The sequence below is a fragment of the Symsagittifera roscoffensis genome, chromosome 5 (assembly GCF_963678635.1).
Source record: "Symsagittifera roscoffensis chromosome 5, txSymRosc1.1, whole genome shotgun sequence".
Classification (NCBI taxonomy): domain Eukaryota; kingdom Metazoa; phylum Xenacoelomorpha; order Acoela; family Convolutidae; genus Symsagittifera; species Symsagittifera roscoffensis.
In genome coordinates this window covers 23950433-23970832 of record NC_087066.1, presented here as the reverse complement: position 1 = coordinate 23970832, position 20400 = coordinate 23950433, and the positions used below count along the sequence as shown (strand labels likewise).

The window sequence follows — 20400 nt, the reverse complement described above, 5'->3', positions numbered from 1 at the left end:
TCATACAAATCTATCACTATAGAGAATATGGCCGCTTTAGGATTTTCTCACTACACCTTCTAATCTTAGAAGAGGGTGGAAAACCAACGATGATGATGATGATAGTGAAGTAATTATGAATTTTGAAGATTGCGGAATTTTTATAACTCTTTCTCATACGATACATCCAATTTTTGTACACACATTCCAAAGAGGTCTTTGCGAATGTTTACTGATGTTAACATAATTACATCCTTGCTCACGTCCTGATGCGTCTGAGACAGACCCACCAAGAAGCAACACGATGCAAGTAAGCGAAGAAAAGCTTCGATGAGTCACAATTTTCTGCCAAAAACCTCGGATCTTTTGATATCTTCAAAATGCGCGGCTGAAATAAATCAATCAAAAATTAGCTATAAAATACATAAATATCTTCTAGGCATAAGCTTCGTAAAAACCTACTTAGCCAGGCAAAAGTAAACACGGACAAATCTTTTTTATTAATCCCCGGAAATCTATTTTGTTATTAAAACTTTGATCCCTCACGCAGTTAACAAAATCCTTAAAATATTGCAATAGGAGGCAAATAAGTAACTAAAAATTTCGCATAGAGCTATTGGGGGCATTGAGCAGAACTAAACAAAAAAACATAGGAAGTGTCGCCGAAACATTACAGCAAACGTAAGTATCTCAAAAAAATCTGTTTTAAGCTCCGACTCTTCGTCTGCACTTACAATTGAAAGCAGGGCACGAAAACGCAGTGCAGACTGGTTCATTCAGCAGACCAAACTTTCAGCACAAAAAGAGAAACTGGGCCTTTAGGCAGACTGATGTGTTTACAACTGAAGCATAAATGATTGACAGACGCGAAAAGATGTTTAGTCTGGGATTAAGCGTCCTCAAAAAGGCAATTATCTCACTGATATTCAACGTAACTGACAACTCTACTTTTACCAAAACTGTCTACCTCTTTTTGTTTTCAAGGCAGTTTTTTTTTAAATGAACTTGATCGATTTTCAAGAGTTGATGTGCTGTAAAGATAGGGGACGGAAGCTTGATCCAATATCGGCGGAATTTGACAGATAGTCCAATTACAAAACGAAATGCCGTCATTGTCCCACACCTTTGCTTATATCAGCAATTCTGCACTGAAGGAAAAAAACACTTCATACGACACCAAACACTACTTTTTGCAGTAGTATCGCTTGTGTTTGCGAAGTGCAGCTTTGCCTCCAAGTAAACGTTCAAAGCAGTTTAGATGACGCTCAACTAGAAGTAGATCTAAAATAACAAATAAGCAAAGATTCAATCAGCTCTTTCATGATCTCAGCAGAAATGGTGGAATTCCTCATACATGAAATACCGAATGCGCGAAAATAAAAATCAGCCAATCAGATTTCAGCAACCTAAAATTTGGAAAGAAAGCGTGAGAATCTGGGTGAAAGGAAACATTGCCAGGAACTTAATATTGATAGTGGCCAAATATAAAAACGGCAGAAATATGCAAAATTTTCAAATTGTCACTGACCGCCGACGAATTGGAACAAATTTTATACTTCAAGGCTTTTGTTATGAAAGAAGCAAAAGATTGCTTCATTTAATTCCTTTTAATCGAATGGCAATTGATTTTTGTTTAAAATTGACTTTCAGCTAGACTTATTTTCCGTCTTTCACCCACAAGTTTTTCGCGCATTCGGTTTTTCGCCCATTCGGTCCTTCGCGGTCCTTTGTTTCAACTCGGTCCTTTGTTTCAACTTGCATATTTTTGCTGTTTTTATATTCGCCCACTATCAATATTAAGTCGCTGGAAAGGGTTACTTTCTCTCAGATTTTCACGCTTTCTTTCCAAATTTTAGATTACTGAAATCTGATTGGATGGTTTTTATTTTCGCTCAATCGGTCCTTTTCGTATGAGGGATTTCACCATTTCTGCTGAGATCACAAAAGAGCTGATTCAATCTTTGCTTATTTGTTATTTTAGAGCTACTGCTAGTTGAGCGTCATTTAAACTGCTTTAAACGTTTACACGGAGGCAAAACTGCACTTCGCACAGACAAGCGATACAACTGCAAAACGTAGCTCTAAGAGTTGGAATAAGGTGAAGATAGAAAAAAAATCAAATATCGAGTCTTCGACCTGGAGATTAAGAGTTTAATGGCCTCGCATCTACGCCACAGACGCTCGTCAATCTGCAAACACTGATCACCATTGAAGCAGAGATAACAGATGCCATTTAATTGCCAATGCTAAACATATAACTTTTGATATGTACAGGAATGGAAGCCCCGACCTTGACCTGTAGATTAAGGCTCTCGTGGCTTCGCATCTGCGCCACGGTCGCTTGACAATTCGCATTTCTAGCTACCAACAAAACAGGAAGAACACTCGCGTAAAAACTCTGTAGGTAAAAATAAATGTTAACTTGTTAGATTTAAACTAGTTAGATAAAAACAATTTTAAAAAAGATCATTTTTCAATGTCAAAAACCTTTACCATTTCAAAACCCACGTAAAACCCTCGATATCAAAATTCCTTCACATACGGCTGGTTCAGACCAAGGTAGTCAAAAAAATTTAATATGTGACGTTTTTAAAATCGATATTTAGCCAGAAATATTAAATCGCCAATGCCAGTATCCCTGTTCAAATATTTCCCGTTTTAAAACACATCATGCAATAGCTAGATTACAAATAGAAATTTTAGGCGAACAATTTAGTAATACTTGCTGAAAGACAATTTAATTGACTGAAGAAGTAGATTCAGAATTGACAATGTCTGCAAATCACAAGCCTCTAAATCAATATTTTTAAACCCAGAGATTCATTGCTTCGCATACATTATTTAAAAATCTCACATTTTTCTTTATGATGATCTTTGATAGATTATTTCGATACTAAAAAAGCTCTCAAAAAGCCAAGTTAGTAGACCCCGGGCTCCAAACACCCCAAATTCTACCTACCAAATTATAGAAACACGCGCACTGACGCACCACAAGCACTGACTCGCTCAATGAATTGTTTCAAATACTCAAAGTTTCATTTGCGCAAGACTAATGCGCAGGCACTTCGGCCAAACAAGCATTAATATAACACAATAGTCGTTTGTTGAAAAATAATTTTAAAAAAATGGACTTTTTTTTCAAAAACAGTTCTTAGGGCATCCACTCATTTTGAGCCGAGCCTTGCTTTCAGTCTTTTAGCTTTAAGGAGAACTCGGTAAGACATATTCAGCAATAACCAGCCTTCTGCAGAGTTGTAGAGCTCATTAGTTCCATTTGAGTATATGCCGCTCCAAAACAAAGTATACCACATCTGCTTTGAAAGAAAAAACCACACTGCCACGTTGGTAAATAAAGCACATGCAACTTTATTTACTCAACGTATGCTTTCAAATCTTTTCATTTATCACTGTACAAAAGATATTTTATAATTCATTTTATCCTTTCAAATTAAATAATTTTTGTATCACTTGTTACTACTTCTATACCATATCGAATCAAATTATTTCTCTTACAATTATTTTACCTTCAATAAACCATCAAACTAGAGATCAAAAAATGACCATAGCTAATCGCTTAAAAGAAAATGAATCTTTCGTTCCCACCACCAAAATTCCAGTGCATACCAACTTTCCTCCAAATCCTGTGCGTGAAATCATTTTCAGCAAGGAAAAGTTCGAACTCGGCTGCTTGAAATCTTTCTACCCGAAGAAAAAACAACCTAAATCGTCTCAGGGTATTTTGAAAACTTACTGCGCCGAACTATACAGTCAAACTATTGATGAAAACACCAAATCATTCCCTATAGCTATAGATGAATGTAACAACTTGCTTGGAGCAGTTAACCTTGCGGCACATAAAATGTTCCCACTTGTACTAACACCAGAAGTTATCTGGTTCACCATTCTTCAAGGAGTTACGACCCACTTAAATTTTCACCCTGAAATCTCGACCGATATCTCTGAAGCTCCTGTAGAGCAGGATCATTTCGTCAAAGAAGGGAACGAAAAGCTCGAATGGACTGCTATAGTAGATAGTATCGGCGATATTTTCAAACAAAAGTACCAAAAAGATTCACTTCCCGTGCGCAAAATCAGCTTAACAAGAATAGAGCCCGAGGCATCGTTCAACCCTTTGCTTGCCACAAATGGATCCACGACAGCAAGTGCCATGTCCATGCGAACATGTCAAGGCCTCACAGCAGCAAATGCGACTCAAAGTCCAAACGAGTTCAAGAGGTACAATGTCATTGTGCAGAGCTGTATTCCCTCGATTCATGTTCGAGGCACTGCTCAAGACTACGAAGCTATAATTGGGAAAGTAAATGAGATGAGCTCCAAGTTTGCTTTGGATTGGTGGGCTTCCGAATTGATTCCAGTGCTGAACGAATTCATCAAAGCTGTTCACGGTACAAAAAAAAACAATAACGCCTCATTTTTGAGTCATTTATTAAAATGAATTTTCGTCATATCGAAAAAAAAATAATTTCGCCTAAGTTATATCGGGACTCAAGTCATGTCTCATAACAAAACTTTATTCTTATTTCGATTGTTTATTTTTATTTTTCAAATTCGGGTGTACATTTAAGGCAATCCGGATCCTCATTTCTGGAAGTACATCTACAATCTCAACGACAAAAACGGGATCTACATGCCATACTCCGGATGGATCCAGGCATTCTTCCCTTATGTTGACGACGGCTCTGGCAACATAATCCCCAACGACTTCATCGGTCAATGGCGGGCAGGCTACAATGAAGTAATGCCTCCTAAAATAGTCAAATACCCCAAGAAAAAATTTCCAACTAGTATGTGTAAGACTAACGTCCATATACACCTACCAGAGCCTCAAGCAAATGATTCTCAAAAACCGACAAACGAAGAACCAACTGATGTCGCACCAGGAGCAAGCGAGCCAAAAATTAGGGAGTTGACTCTCAAAAGCGGCCTTATTGCCATTATACAGAATAAGGACACCCTAGCAGTTCAACCTGTTTTTGGTTATATTTTGGCAGAAACCAAAAAACCAGTCGGAGAATCAACTATTGAAGAAGCTACTGAAACAGTTTTCACCCCTGCACTGAAGTACAAAAAGTAAACGGAACTCATCTGTGAATTAAAAACGAAAACGATAACTAATAAAATGTAGTTCGCAGTTGCACTTTATGTAAGCAAATCATTCAAACATCAATAGCCAACATGTAGTTGGAAAAATTGTAAACAAATCATAGTCAACAAAAACATATTCAACTAATTGTTTTGCCTATTGAGGTTATTTTTGACCATCATTTTTGTGCATCCAATATTGAGCATGAGACAAGGCTTCATCATAATTTTCATATCCCATTTTTCCCGCGTGAGTAAATAAAAAAATGATCTGATTATTTTATTCTGGTCGAGATAAGCAAACATCAGAGAGAAAATGGTGGTCTAAAAAGTACAAGCAAGTTTTTCTTTTTATTAAGATCGCTATCTTTCTAATAGCTTGAAAACTAGAGTTTCATATTGCACTAAATCACAGACTACGTCAACCTCAATCAGTCATTCGCTGCATCAACAATCCATTGCACAATAGAACTCATCATCCACGTGATTAAACCAAAGCATCATCATCGCACTAAATCGTAGTCATGTTGCTGTCTTTCTTATACTGCACTGATGATTTAACAGTGTGTATATTGGTGTTCACTTTATCAAAATCGATTGACTGTGGCTCTGCAATCAGGTGTTGAGTCGTCTCCAGGAACTCCTCGCTCACAGTTGCGTTTTCCTTGGTGTAGATCAGGAGTTTCAGAGTGATTGTCGTGTCCGGTAGTTGAGGCAGGAGTAGCATGATGTTGTGGATCTGGTAGATCAGTTGGCGGAGTTGAGATCGCAGTTTCCTGTTGTCTACTGGCTTGCTCCTAAAAACAGAAGCAGCACTTAAGAGATCCTTGACACAAATTTTTTCCGACAGGCAGTTGGAAGAATAAATGAACGCAGGGAAACAGAAAAAAAAGTGACTTATGATGCAAATGAAGACTTTTATAACAAAAAACTTCACTTTCAAATTTACAAGTAAAAACATAAATGGCCTTAATGCTCATTGAACTTCAAGACGTATTTTAATAAAATTACCTCAATTTGAAAAATATGGATCAATAGGTAAAGTTTTGATTGCACTGGGAAATCTAAAAACTAAATTCCACTTTCGAAACTAGAGGTCGTTCACGTTCTTTGCGCCATTTCCACGTTCGTATTTAGAGAGCGCAATTTACCTAACTTTTAGCAGATGAATTTCAATTGAACTCAAAAAGTGCATATAGACCTAAATGCATTCATTAATGCATTTATTTTTATGAATGCAGATCTGTAGTAATTAGAGCATTTTAGGATTTTTCCTGAGCAAAAAAAAAACAAAAAATAACCAAGACCTAGATAAGCCTTCACTACGTTCAGTGACTCTTAATAAAAAAACAGGTTTTGGACAAATTTAAGGGGCTTCAGAGTCCCGAGTTAAAAGCCATAATCATACAAAGAAAAGACTGCTCGTATCGGGGCTAGGCTATGAGTGTACCGACTTTCCTGTCACAAGGACACCACCAATATTGACGACAGAGTGATAGTTTGCATCTAGTTGGGTAATGTTTACACCATTTAGCCTTCCTCGCTTCAATTTAAAATGATTTCTACTGGATTGCAAGTGTTAAAACGAACAGTAGCATTTAGACGCAAGATTTGCAGCTCCTGGGAGTACTCTTCCAATACCCAAATACAGCGTTGGGAATTTCAAATTTTGAAAAATTTCAAACTTAACTTCTCTAAAAGTTTTTTTTTTTTGAAAAACCATTAAGAAATTATATATCGGAAACTGTCAAAAATTGAGCAGTCACATGTAGAGGCAAGATTCGAAGCCCCTGAGAGTACTCTGACAGCCCCCCGACAACAGAGTTAGGAATTTCAAATTTAAAAAAAAATTAAAAAAATTTAAGTTTTCTGAAACATTTTTGAAAAAATCACAAAAATCGTCAATCTGGAAAACTACAAAAATTTGAGTAGTGATATAAGAGGAGAATGATTTACAATCTCCGAGAGTACTCTGACAGCACCTAGCTACAGGGTTGGGAACTTCAAGTTTTGAAGAAAAAAAAATTAAATTAATTTTCTGAAAATAAAAAAAATCACAAAAAACGTCATATCTCAAAAACTACAAGCAATTGAATAGTCAAGAAGGGAAGATTTACAATCCTTGAAAGTACTCTGACAGCACCCAAGTACAGGACTCAAATTTTTAAGAAAAAAAAATGAATTTATGTTTTATGCAAATTTTTTGAAAAAATCACAGAAAACATCATATCTCGAAAACAACATTAGAGGCAAAATTAGAAATCCTTGAGAGTACTCTGACAGCGCCCAACAACAAGGTTGGGAATTTTGAATTTTGAAAAAAATTAATTTCTGTTTTCTGAAAGTTTTTGTGAAAAAATCACAAAAAACGCCATATCTCAAAAACTGCAAGGATTGGAGCAGTCATACTTGGAAGCAAAAATCGCAATTCCTGGGAGTACTCTGACAGTACCCAACTACATGGTTGAGAATTTTGAATTTTGAAAAAAATTAATTTCTGTTTTCTGAAAGTTTTTGTGAAAAAATCACAAAAAACGCCATATCTCAAAAACTGCAAGGATTGGAGCAGTCATACTTGGAAGCAAAAATCGCAATTCCTGGGAGTACTCTGACAGTACCCAACTACATGGTTGAGAATTTTAAATTTTGAAGAAAAAAAATTCATTTAAAAACACAAAAATCGTCGTATCTCGTACCCTAAAAGGATTTGGGCATTCATAATTGGAGGCCAAATTAGCAAACCCTGGGAGACCCCAGACAGCATCCCATTATTGGACTGCTTATTCTAAACTCGGTAAAATCAACACTGAATTCAAACTGGAAAATTGTTTAAAAAGTATTTTGAGAGCGCTATTTACGTTACTTTCAGCTAATTAATTTCAATTGAACTCAAAAAGTGCATTATATGTGCATCAATATTTCAAGACTTTTTCCTGAAAAAAAAACAAAGAAAAAAATCAGCAGGATCTATATAAGAGTCTTCACTACGTTCATTACTCTTAAAAAATTAGTTTTATTTTATTTCATTTAACTTTTTCATGTTATTACTGCTCCATAGACCTTAAAAGGCAGTCGGAACATTCAAGGCTTCGCCCTGATACGAGCAGTCTTGTTACATTTTTGATCATTCAGATAATGAATCGAATAAATGGAATTTTCCAGAAACTTCTCATTTTTGCTATTGGAGTTCTGAACTCGAGCTTTTAAAATCAAGTAACGTAAGTTATGAGATGAAAAATTACAAACTGAACAAATTCCTTCACTACAATCTGAAAAATCCAAAAAAAACCTAAATGGTCGACAATTCTACGCTTATGCTCACTCATTCCAGTTCTAATTCTACGTGATGATCATTCATCACGCACACGCTAAGATCTCTCGCAACAACCCAATGCTACGACTTTTGAGATTTAAAAAACTAAAAAACTAATTCATTTTAGTTTTCTGATCCTAAAATAATCTTGCTGCAATTCAATGAAATAGTTAAACAGCTAAAATTGATTATATAATTGTTTATAAAAAAAATCAACAATATTTTGCTGATGAGTCAATGAAATTGATCATATCCATATTTGCCCCACGTTCAGCTAACCAAACTCAGAACCAAACAGGATGCTTTCAATGACAGAAAACATTCGAGTTGATTTAGTAACCAATATGGAGCTGATATCATTTAGATTGCATGAGCCAGCTAGCATACACCACTTAACTGGTCCAAAGGTCTGGATTAGTTTGTTTAATAACCGAGTTGACATTTGACAATCGAATCACAAGATACATTATCAATTTCAATCTAGAACCTCTGGTGACCTCGAGATCGATTCATGTCACACAGTGTCAAACATTTGAGATCATTTTTGGTTTATTTTCCTTAAGTTTATTCTTCAAGGCGATACTAGATATTGAACACAAAACAGCAAATAAACATCCAAGCAAGTTAAACACCTCTTTGCAAACACCCCTTAATTAATTATTTTGATTCATTTTAAACTGATTTCTGGATAATTCAGTTTACTAATTTTTTTTCACTTAAATACATCTATTTGTCACCAGCAATGAGCACAACTAACTTATTTCACCACGAAGCATTAAACGAAGATGCCATGCAACATCAAGACTTGGACCTACAAGAAGAGCGTACAATGTCTGCTCATAGCAACAATTATGGAACAATTATTTCCTCTCATCATTCAACGGAAAATTCCGAATGCAACAGTAGCAACGAGGAATATCGACCAGATTTTTCAACAACCATTACCAAACTGAAGTACGGAGGAAGAACTTCAACTGCAGGCGCCACTTTTATTATGCTCAATGCTTTGATTGGTTCTGCATTTTTGAACCTTCCATACGCTACGAAAGTGTTCAACTTAGAGATGCTTTTGTTCGGACAACTTCCAATCGTCCTTATAAGTAAGCTTTTTATCTAAAAATTATGCCACTAGAGAAAAAACACGCTTCGCAAATACAACTTAAGAAAAACTGTCGAGAGAAACAGCCAAGCGGAAAGAAAAAGCTTTCATTTACCGAGCCGAAGCGGCTACTAAGATGACAATGATTGAAAAGAGGGCCCGTTGAGCCGAAAACAATACTGTCATAAATTGTCATAATTTTTTTTGAGCGATTAAGCTTCAAAAAATGAAGCTATTACACCCCATGCCCCCTGAAATATTCAAAACAATACAAACAAATTAGGTGACTACTTCAGAAAAACGTAAACGAAAGTGCTTGATAAAAAAAATAAAAACCAGCTGGCAAATTCACAACATAAGGCGAAGAAGCGGAGCTTCGCACTTGCGATACAACACAATAAAAAAGTAGAAAAGAGAACGTTAAAAAAAACTAGGTGAACCAACATTTTCGTACGTCTCGATGAAGGACAGCTAGAGCCCAGCTAAAGCTGGACGTAGGTGTTTGATATTTTTGAACTTGCTATACTGAAGCAAAACGAAATGCGTGATTTCAAAAATTAGACTTTGCCCAAAACCTTAGTTGTTTGTCCATTGAAATAAGTAGACTAAAAGTTTTCTAAATTATGGAGCTTTCTCCAAGATATAACATTTCTCTTACAAAAAAAATAAGAAGCAATACTTCTGCAGGAAAAAATCGCGGAACCGCTTCTTTCGATTGAACTTCTCATCTCAGATTTGATAGATAGTTTTTAAGAAATTTCGAAACATTGAACTTTTTTCTGCTCAAAGCAGGTCGTGAGCGGTAACGTAGAGAAGATTCCTGAAACCGGGTTTCTCGATTGAACACTTAAGAATTGGCAGGGTAATTTGAGAATTGGCTCAGTAATTTTCGAGTAGTCAAAAAACGATCAAAGTTTCAAAACTTCAACGTGTTTGAAGGCCGTAACATTTTCTCTAAAAGAAACTGGGCGTAGCAAATTATAAAGGTAAGCTTTGTGTTGATTAAACCTATGATATCAGATTTGACCGGATAGTTATCGAGAAAAGAGCAAACAACGGTTAACAAATCAGATAGTTCGCATTTCCGAGAATTATAGCTTTTTGTTTTTAAAAAATGGGATTAGCCACTTATGCAGAGAGATTCACATAATCTGTAATTTCGACTGAACCCAAACCCCAGGTTTGGCAGGTAGTTCTTTAGAAAAGTTTAAAAGATTCAAAAACCATTTTTTTTAACTTTTCCGAGGGCCATAAGTTTTTGTGTCAAAAAAGTTGGATGTAGTCGGCTAGTAGACTTGTACAACCCGTTCTTTGGATTGAACCCAGCATCCCTGATATGGGAGTGTATTTTTTTGTTAAATTCATGCAACTTAGAAAAAACTCAGAAAATCATGATTTTTCCGAGGATGGTAACTTTTGTGTAAAAAAGTTGTGAGCTTCTGCTAAGTCAAGAGAGCTTCCCACTAGCCGTAATCTCCATTGAACCCGTAGCCTCAGGTTTGGGAGGTAAGTTTTCGAAAAAAAGTCAAAAAGATTCAAAAAACGGTCAAAAAATATTCACTATTCCGAGGGCCATCATTTTATACGTAGAAAAAAGTTTGGGCGTAGCCGCTTATAGAGATGCGCTTTTCAAATCCGCACTATTCATTGAAACATAAAAAGATTTGGTAGGTTAGCTTTTGAGAAAATTAAAAAAAAAATTGGTCAATTATTCTCCCTACAGACTTTTTCCAACGCTGTAGACAAATGGGTAAAGCAAAAGGAGACCAGGGGGAAGGCAGGCACACAGGTGTAAGCGGTCTTTCCATAAATACCCTTCTTTTGAAAATCGGTTTAACTTTTTGCAAAACTCAATCCTATACATTTTTATAAAACATGTATTATTGAGCATTGAAATTGAGCATGTCAGCTGCATTTGAATTTTCATGAAACAGTATTCAAGTGATTTTGTTCAGCTAGGTGTTAACCCGAAACAAGGCTACATTCCGATTTGATAACGCTTGCTAATCGCAAGCGTAAATATCAGAACGACTGTCAATTCTATTGAAGTTTGCTTAAATCAGAAGAAAATTCCATGACTGGAAAATTAAGTCGAGAAAAAGAGCAGGCAAACGAAAGTCCGACATTTCAAACTTCAAATTCCAAAAAACCTAATTCCAAAATCAATGAAAAAAGGTCCGGTCGTGATTCTAACTCCAGACCTTAGGGTTCAAAGGCTCCCGCATCTACAAGATAGACGGATAACGAAAATGCTAGTACTTCCATCAGATTTGTATGAAACGTTATTTACAGGGAAAAATGACTAGTTCCCGATTACAAGTAACTTGGTCTCGCAAGTGAAAAAAACACTAGCCCTGGCGTGTAATCTTAAGATCAATCTCAATTTTGGTAGACATCGGAAAACATTTTCGGAAAAACTTCGCAATAAATTAAAGCGCTTACTTTCGCAATAAAACAGTTTCGTTAATGCTATTACTCAATCCGAATTTTTTTCTGAAATTGAAATGTTTATTTTACGCGAGACAAATCCGACGCAATTTTTAAAGTGCACTTACATGCTACAACGTTAAACAAGCATAACGCAAAAATTGCTCCAGCTAGGCAACAATTTAAAGCTATCTGCGTAAAAAAAAACTTGCTTTAACTCTTAGTTCATCTCTTAAAATCCCTTTAGTTAAACAGTGACTTACAGCAAATTAGACCAGAATTTGTATTCAAACACATCATAAAAATGTTTGATTCATGCACCGCGGCATGCTTTGCTAAACCTGACTGAGTTCACAAAACCAATAAAACTGATTGTGTCAAAAAAGTTGGATGTAGTCGGCTAGTAGACTTGTACAACCCGTTCTTTGGATTGAACCCAGCATCCCTGATATGGGAGTGTATTTTTTTGTTAAATTCATGCAACTTAGAAAAAACTCAGAAAATCATGATTTTTCCGAGGATGATAACTTTTTGTGTAAAAAAGTTGTGAGCTTCTGCTAAGTCAAGAGAGCTTCCCACTAGCCGTAATCTCCATTGAACCCGTAACCTCAGGTTTGGGAGGTAAGTTTTCGAAAAAAATCAAAAAGATTCAAAAAACGGTCAAAAAATATTCACTATTCCGAGGGCCATCATTTTATACGTAGAAAAAAGTTTGGGCGTAGCCGCTTATAGAGATGCGCTTTTCAAATCCGCACTATTCATTGAAACATAAAAAGATTTGGTAGGTTAGCTTTTGAGAAAATTAAAAAAAAATTGGTCAATTATTCTCCCTACAGACTTTTTCCAACGCTGCAGACAAATGGGTAAAGCAAAAGGAGACCAGGGGGAAGGCAGGCGCACAGGTGTAAGCGGTCTTTCCATAAATACCCTTCTTTTGAAAATCGGTTTAACTTTTTGCAAAACCCAATCCTATACATTTTTATAAAACATGCATTATTGAGCATTGAAATTGAGCATGTCAGCTGCATTTGAATTTTCATGAAACAGTATTCAAGTGATTTTGTTCAGCTAGGTGTTAACCCGAAACAAGGCTACATTCCGATTTGATAACGCTTGCTAATCGCAAGCGTAAATATCAGAACGACTGTCAATTCTATTGAAGTTTGCTTAAATCAGAAGAAAATTCCATGACTGGAAAATTAAGTCGAGAAAAAGAGCAGGCAAACGAAAGTCCGACATTTCAAACTTCAAATTCCAAAAAACCTAATTCCAAAATCAATGAAAAAAGGTCCGGTCGTGATTCTAACTCCAGACCTTAGGGTTCAAAGGCTCCCGCATCTACAAGATAGACGGATAACGAAAATGCTAGTACTTCCATCAGATTTGTATGAAACGTTATTTACAGGGAAAAATGACTAGTTCCCGATTACAAGTAACTTGGTCTCGCAAGTGAAAAAAACACTAGCCCTGGCGTGTAATCTTAAGATCAATCTCAATTTTGGTAGACATCGGAAAACATTTTCGGAAAAACTTCGCAATAAATTAAAGCGCTTACTTTCGCAATAAAACAGTTTCGTTAATGCTATTACTCAATCCGAATTTTTTTCTGAAATTGAAATGTTTATTTTACGCGAGACAAATCCGACGCAATTTTTAAAGTGCACTTACATGCTACAACGTTAAACAAGCATAACGCAAAAATTGCTCCAGCTAGGCAACAATTTAAAGCTATCTGCGTAAAAAAAACTTGCTTTAACTCTTAGTTCATCTCTTAAAATCCCTTTAGTTAAACAGTGACTTACAGCAAATTAGACCAGAATTTGTATTCAAACACATCATAAAAATGTTTGATTCATGCACCGCGGCATGCTTTGCTAAACCTGACTGAGTTCACAAAACCAATAAAACTGATTGAGTTCAAAAAGCCCATGTAAACGATCTACTACCCCCCCCCCCCCCCTAACATAAAAATTCAGTGATAAAATGCAACAACTAAATGAACTTTCTCCCCGGTTGAAAGTGGGGATCGTTCACATAATCCGTTCACACTTTTGATCACTCTACGCAAAATTTTGGTCTTTTTCATCGAGAGAAAACAATCTGCATTTCGCACACTAAAAATGGCAAACGGGAGCTTTAAAATGGCAAGAAAAACTCAAAATAAATTTTCAAAAGGAAATACTTTACTACAGGATTCAACTCAATGACCTCTGGAATGAGAAAAATTCAACCTGCAGCTGCCTTACACAGTTTAAAAACCATCTATCATTACCAAACGCATTAATAAAGCGGATAAAGCTCAGGTTACTGAATCGCTCGCCAGCGAGTTGTTAAAAGTGAACTCGTATTATAGCACAATCGTTTACTTGAGTAACCTTCACTTTTACCGATGATGACCTACGACCTTTGAATGCAAATATGTAAAAAAAACGCATTAAAAATTCAAAGTCAATAGACAACTTCCGTACAGTTGCTCCACATTTTGATGCAGGTTTCGCTTGAGTAAATACATCAGACTGGGAGCAGCCGATTGAGATTACAGAGTGAAAAAAGAAAAACCACAGAATGCGCAAATACTTTAGACAGTAATAGAATTTGATATAGGACAACTAAAAACTCTGGAATTGTATTGTTAACTGTTTCAGGCATTCTTGTCCTTATCTTTCTCGCAACTGCCATTGAAATGACTCAAAAGATTGCTCTGCAGGACATAATCCAAGTACTATTCGGCTCAAAACTCAAAGTGATAATAGACATTGCCCTCTTATGCTACACTTTCGCTACATGTGTGGGTTACATGATGGTCGTAGAGGATCAGTCTGTGCTTCTGATCCAGTGGTTTGTCAACACAGAGGAATTACCGGCTGCTAATCTCGAACTATGGGACAAAGCGATCGCCGCTCTATCTTGCCTAATCATGGTCTATCCCCTTTGCATTCCGAGGAGTGTCAACTTCTTGTATTACCCCAGTGTTGCTAGCTTCTTTGTGAACTTGTACGTGGTCGTGTTTGTAATAGTGCGCTATTTCACAATGGAGGAACAAACGCGACCTCGGAATATTACGGAGCCAGCGTGGAGCATGGAGGCCTTTGTCGGCTTCGTTGCAGTCGTTATCTTCGAATTCCAGGGTTTCTTCACAGCCCCCGCTATTTACAGGCAAGTTTTAAAACTAACACTGAGGAAAAGTTTTTTTTTGAAAAATAACGTTTTCTCATTAAGAATCCGTTTAACGATTAAAACAGCTTTTATACACGTTACAATCTAATTTTGCATTCAAGATCAAAAATCTGATAGCTTGATTCCACTCACTACTTATCAGCCGCTCGCTAACGTAATTTGGCCGTATTTTTTCTGAATACTTTCATTAAAAAATTGAAGAAACGAAGTTGCTCAATGTAAAACACCTTGTTTTTCTTGCCCGCACCGCTTCAGAAACTCCGACCATGAAATCATGCACTATTTCTAGTGTAACACGCCACCTCAACAGAGCATATATTTACTGCTCAACCCTTTCTAAGTACTCAAAAGAATATCCGCTCTTGGCGTTAGTAGATCTTGGCGTTAATGATAACTCGATTGAACGGCTATTTTTGTCATTTCATTTTTTCATCCGTCGACGTAATAAAAATTGTTAAGGAATAACATTTGCTTTTCAGCGACCTCAAAAGACGAACTCCTACTAATTGGCTCATAGTTTGTTCGCTGTCCAATTTTGGAAGCTTGATTGTGTACACAGCACTAGCTGCTTTCGTGTTAATGACGTTCGGCACTGCCGTCGACGAGGACTTCTTAAATACATACGAAACCAATGATCCCCTCGCCATCACAGCGCGACTCTGTATTATGACTTCAGTTATAGCATCATATCCTATTATCTGCTTTGTCGCATGCAAAGTAATACAAGACTACTTGTTCGCACCAGATAAACTTCAAACTGGTCCCCTGTCCTTCGGAAAATACTTCACTTTAAAGACATCATTTTTCTTCCTAACCCTATTGTGCATGTTATTCGCTCCTGGAATGAGCCAGGTATTTATATTGTCTGGAATACTGGCATCTTTTTCTACCTTGGCGCTTCCTGGCATGGTGATGATCAGAATTCGTAAAGAATACGGAAGAGCGGAAGTCTTTGTAATGATTCTGGGATGGATATTTATAGTTACGAATATCGTTTTTGTTGCGGGATACCTCTACACAAAAACTCCTCTGAAGCTCATTTGGTCATGATCAAAAACCATCATAAATGAAAACTTTGATTATATCCCTCATTTAACTGCTTAATAAACAAATTTATGTATTTCTAGCTTTATTTTCAATATATATCATACTTCTTGAATAAACTAAGCGAACAATAAAGATGATAATATTTGAAAAACTTCAACCTCCGAAACTAAAAAAAACATGGCCTTAAATCTCTTCAAATTTCAAGAACACTTTTTTTGATCAAATGAAGTCAATTTGCACAAACTGCGTCAATAGGTAGATTTCTTATAACGCTGACAAATCTGAATAAAGAAATTCATTTTCGAAACTAGAAGTCGATCACGTTTTATATGAATTTACACTATAGCTTTTCCACGGTGAAATTTGCCTTCTTTTCAACAAAGGAAATGAACCAAACTTGAAACAAATCAGACGTCAAACCGAGAAAAATCAAACTTGGACGCGAGCAAAATTTAAAACTTTGCCCGAAAAAAATCCTAGCGACCTACGTAAGAGTCTTCACTACGTTCAACGACTCATAATTACCCCGTACTCCGTAGCTCACAATCCAACCTTGACATCTACAATAAACTGAGAAAACTAGGCACAACAAAACTTACAGATGTCTCTCGAATTGTCTAGCATGAAGTACAATTTGAGAACATTAAAAATTAACTGATTGTTAAACAGCAGATAAACACTTACAAATCGGTTGAAAAGCCGATACACCTTGTGCAAACCACGTTGACTTTCTGCGCTATTTGCATAGCAACCGGCTATACTTGTTGTTCCGACAATTGAAAATGGAGATGAACTTTGTATTCGAGTGTGTGTTATTATTTTTTTCCACGCGAAATCAGGTACCACAAATAATCATCTGTATGCGAGCGGTATAATAAACCTAAGCTTGTTCAGTCTTATTCAAGCGATATTCACAAATTTTCAAAAAGTTGTCCCAGTGTCGAGAAAAACTGGTTTAAAATTTACGAATTTCATTTCAATTTCAAGCGAAAAAAAATTGATTTTACTGAAAAGAAAACTAGTTTCGGAAGTTACATTGAGCGCTTCCTAGGTAAAAAAAAAGTTTTCTAAAAAAATGAAAAAAATTTTAATTTTTCATTTTTTGAAGACGAATGTCGTCTTTTATGCCTTACTAACTAATTTTCTACGGGTTTGTATAGTTCTCTTATTGCACCACACATTAACAACAACACTAAACTGAAGAAAATCAAAGAAAAAAACGTTTTGTAGTTTTGTTTGAAAGTGGGCAGAACATTCACTGCTACTTGCACACCAACCGGCTATCCTTGTTAAGATAAATAGAAAACTGAATTTTGAGTACTTAGTAGCTTTAAGCTACACGTAACCTACGCTACTACTACGATATATTTAGGGTTTATAACACTTGGCTAAGGCGTATAACAAGAAAGTGAAAGCAAAAAAAAATATGAAAAACTAAGTCAAAAATACACATTAAAATTTCATGTTTGTATTGAATGATGTTCATAAACAGCCTTAAAAAGCATTGGGAAACAAATACCGAGCGGTAACTCAGACTACAAAATTTGAGTCGACCCCTGTTGAGCCGAAAACACATGAGCTATTACGTTTCAAAACTTTTCACGACCCATACCTACTGAGACACGAAACCAACTAATCGAAAAACCAACGAAAAAAAAAACATTATTTACATTAAAACACAAATTACAGAACTTTTGAGTTAGTAAAAACAGTTTAAATCACTATAAAGCCAGAGCTTTATATTGCAAGACACATGAAAACGTATCAGATAATATATATGGCATTTACAAAAACGTAAAATAAACCGACGGAAGCTATGACGAAAACCAGTCCGAAAAAAACTCGCAATATATATGTGAAAAAAATTACCCCCATAAATGAACTCAACTTATTAGTACAGAATCTGGTAGTTTTGTTTAAATGTTCAAGAAATTGAGCATGTCAGCAGTCGTGAAATTTACCATTCCTACTAAAATTGACCATTCTGTGAACAAGGTTGTTTACGGGGAAAATGTCCAGTACCGGTTGCAATACCCTTGCTGATGGCAAGAGTATTAAGGCCTACTGCTTGTTTTAACTCATCATCAATGGGGTTTTAAATCATCAATTGGGTTTCTCATTAATACTGCAAGTTCAAATTTGCTAAAAATTTTCATCTGTTGCAGGTTCACATATGGTCATGTTCCTGAATAGTCGCATTCCCGTTAATTAGCAATTTGCGAGCTCTAGAGGGATTTTCAAGAGACCTTGGTTACTTTAAGACCATGTCTATCAGAATAGTAACAGAGACAGATAAGGGTTGACATCGCAAACAGATCCACATACTTACACGTCTGCTGAGATGGATTCGTCATCAAGAGTTATGTCGAACTGCCAACGCTCCAACCTCTCGTCTGTAATTGCATCGCATAACACCAACACAATACTCCTAGCTTCTTTGTTCAACATCCAAATGCGGAAACTATCGATCATCTTGGAAACATATTTCTGCATTTGTTCGTTCTGGCAAACAAACACCTTCTGATCCCATTTCGTCTCATACTCGTACAAATTACTGTGGTATACTCCGCGTAGGTAACTGATATTATGCACACAGTAATCTACAAATGTATTTCGACGAACAATATTAAGTGCAGACGCATTTTTCCGCATAATTTTTAAAACGGTAAATACTTACATAGCAGATCACACACCACTTCCGTAGAGCCCTTGAGATTCAGCGAACTTAATTGATCTGTAGCCATTTTTCCTGGAAAAAAGGTAGACAAGTCGTAGTATGAGAGCAAGTAGCAAAAAGCTTTGAGCCAATCTGCCATTTACGGCTTCATTTATGTAACTTTCCGGAATAAGACAGGGAAGCTATTCTCATGCTTGAATTAACATTTTAAATTTCTTATAACCATTTTTGTTAAATTCTAACCCTTTTTAGCGATAAGCTATAAGCAAACTGTTATATTCCTTTAAGGAAAACAACCATAGTTCGAAAAAAATTTTTTTCTATTTGTACAGAATTTTATTACCACTTTTTGTTCATAATGTCAGTAGTGTTTGAGTTAAAATGGCGATGATTGTAGCTGCCAGCTCCCTTTATCACAGCCTGAAGATCTTGAGCAAGAGGAACGGAGAGAGACACAGCAGAAGGTCTACGCAGTCCCCGGCCTTTCTTAGAACCCCAATACCTTGAACAGGGGGAAGGATTTACGAGTGTTATTGGAACTGCAACCTCTGGCCAGTAAGCAGATTATCATCTGGCACGACTTGCTGACCAACAGCATATCCTCACATCGCACGAGCAACTTTACGCCCTGCCCACTTGACGAACTACTGGCGTATTTACAATCAAAGCAAAGACAAATTAGTGGCATTGTCTACTGCAGGAGAACGGGCACTCCCGATATTTTTGAGGATCTGCGGAGGACAGAGATAATCGTCAAAAAAACAACTGGTAGCCTTATCTCTAGAAGGAAGAGACATAATCCTGCAGTCCTCAGAGAGTATCTTCAACTGCACCAGTCAAGTGTAATGGAGTTGAAGTCACTACTGGTGGTGCTGTCCCATCGGGACCACCTGCCAGGCATCTTCTCAAGGATACGGGCCCAGACCAACAAACAATCGCAGGGACGCCGCAGGGCAAAGGCGCGGAGAGCGGAGGTGTTGGCTGGCGACCTCCAGTCGGAACCAAACGACCAATAGGAGGTAAGATTTTGTTGTGGCTGTTTTTTCTTTGCTGAGTGCCACATGAGTTTCAGTGCTCGTGGCCTGCAAAGAACAGATGACCGCAATTGTGCTGCTACCACCACTCCTTAGAATGGTCCTGAAAAGAAAACTCACTTGGAAACTTGTATTAGATTATTCAAAACATTTTAATAAATTTAATGGCAGTTTCCTGAGAATTAAATTTCTGAGAAAATGTCTCGATAACGACATTATACCAGATTTTTACGGTTTCGCGTACCTGATAACGGTGTTTTTTTGGATCAAGCGATGCACAGCTTCCAACTGAGACTCTTAAGATCTGAGCTAAGCCAGGCAAATGCGGATAGGGCCAAGGCATCGGGTAACCTAGTAAAAGCAAGAGAGGTAGTGAGAAGGGATATAGATGAGAAGTGGTGGCCTTTGGTAATATTCTATCTGAACCGGCAAGCAAGGTGTAGTGTCAATAACCTGATAAGCCGACACAAGAGAGAGCTTGAAAAACTTTCGGAAAGACAGGATAGACCATTGAAAAACTTGGATGAAAGGGCAGTTAGAATTT

General features: G+C 36.7%; 4 protein-coding genes across 4 annotated transcripts in view; 3 read left to right on the top strand and 1 right to left on the bottom strand.

Annotated features, from left to right (window-relative positions):
* The window catches only part of LOC134847010 (zinc finger protein ubi-d4-like), a 601556-nt gene that overhangs the window by 448662 nt on the left and 132494 nt on the right, over positions 1 to 20400 (top strand). The gene's annotated exons all lie outside the window — the stretch shown is intronic.
* On the top strand, positions 3276 to 5230 carry LOC134846255 (uncharacterized). Its single transcript, XM_063863531.1, has 2 exons — positions 3276 to 4385; positions 4566 to 5230. The coding sequence occupies exons 1-2, from the start codon at positions 3338 to 3340 to the stop codon at positions 5072 to 5074; spliced, it is 1557 nt and encodes a 518-aa protein (XP_063719601.1). The 5' UTR covers positions 3276 to 3337; the 3' UTR covers positions 5075 to 5230.
* On the bottom strand, positions 5072 to 18906 carry LOC134846256 (mitotic spindle assembly checkpoint protein MAD2A-like). Its single transcript, XM_063863533.1, has 3 exons — positions 18823 to 18906; positions 18475 to 18745; positions 5072 to 5879 (listed from the first exon to the last, which is right to left on the bottom strand). The coding sequence occupies exons 1-3, from the start codon at positions 18887 to 18889 to the stop codon at positions 5594 to 5596; spliced, it is 624 nt and encodes a 207-aa protein (XP_063719603.1). The 5' UTR covers positions 18890 to 18906; the 3' UTR covers positions 5072 to 5593.
* Positions 8811 to 16265, top strand: LOC134846159 (putative sodium-coupled neutral amino acid transporter 8). The gene is made up of 3 exons (XM_063863397.1): positions 8811 to 9495; positions 14567 to 15077; positions 15578 to 16265. The coding sequence occupies exons 1-3, from the start codon at positions 9138 to 9140 to the stop codon at positions 16146 to 16148; spliced, it is 1440 nt and encodes a 479-aa protein (XP_063719467.1). The 5' UTR covers positions 8811 to 9137; the 3' UTR covers positions 16149 to 16265.

Excerpts from the sequence above, each read along its gene's own strand:
- LOC134846255 (XM_063863531.1), top strand. The coding sequence starts at position 3,338 with ATGCAACTTTATTTACTCAACGTATGCTTTCAAATCTTTTCATTTATC. Across the intron at positions 4,386-4,565 it reads ATTCATCAAAGCTGTTCACG|GCAATCCGGATCCTCATTTC; the intron begins GTACAAAAAAAA and ends TGTACATTTAAG.
- LOC134846159 (XM_063863397.1), top strand. The coding sequence starts at position 9,138 with ATGAGCACAACTAACTTATTTCACCACGAAGCATTAAACGAAGATGCC. Across the intron at positions 9,496-14,566 it reads ACTTCCAATCGTCCTTATAA|GCATTCTTGTCCTTATCTTT; the intron begins GTAAGCTTTTTA and ends TAACTGTTTCAG. Across the intron at positions 15,078-15,577 it reads ACAGCCCCCGCTATTTACAG|CGACCTCAAAAGACGAACTC; the intron begins GCAAGTTTTAAA and ends TTTGCTTTTCAG.
- LOC134846256 (XM_063863533.1), bottom strand. The coding sequence starts at position 18,889 with ATGGCTACAGATCAATTAAGTTCGCTGAATCTCAAGGGCTCTACGGAA. Across the intron at positions 18,746-18,822 it reads AGTGGTGTGTGATCTGCTAT|ATTACTGTGTGCATAATATC; the intron begins GTAAGTATTTAC and ends ATACATTTGTAG. Across the intron at positions 5,880-18,474 it reads GAATCCATCTCAGCAGACGT|GAGCAAGCCAGTAGACAACA; the intron begins GTAAGTATGTGG and ends TTCTGTTTTTAG.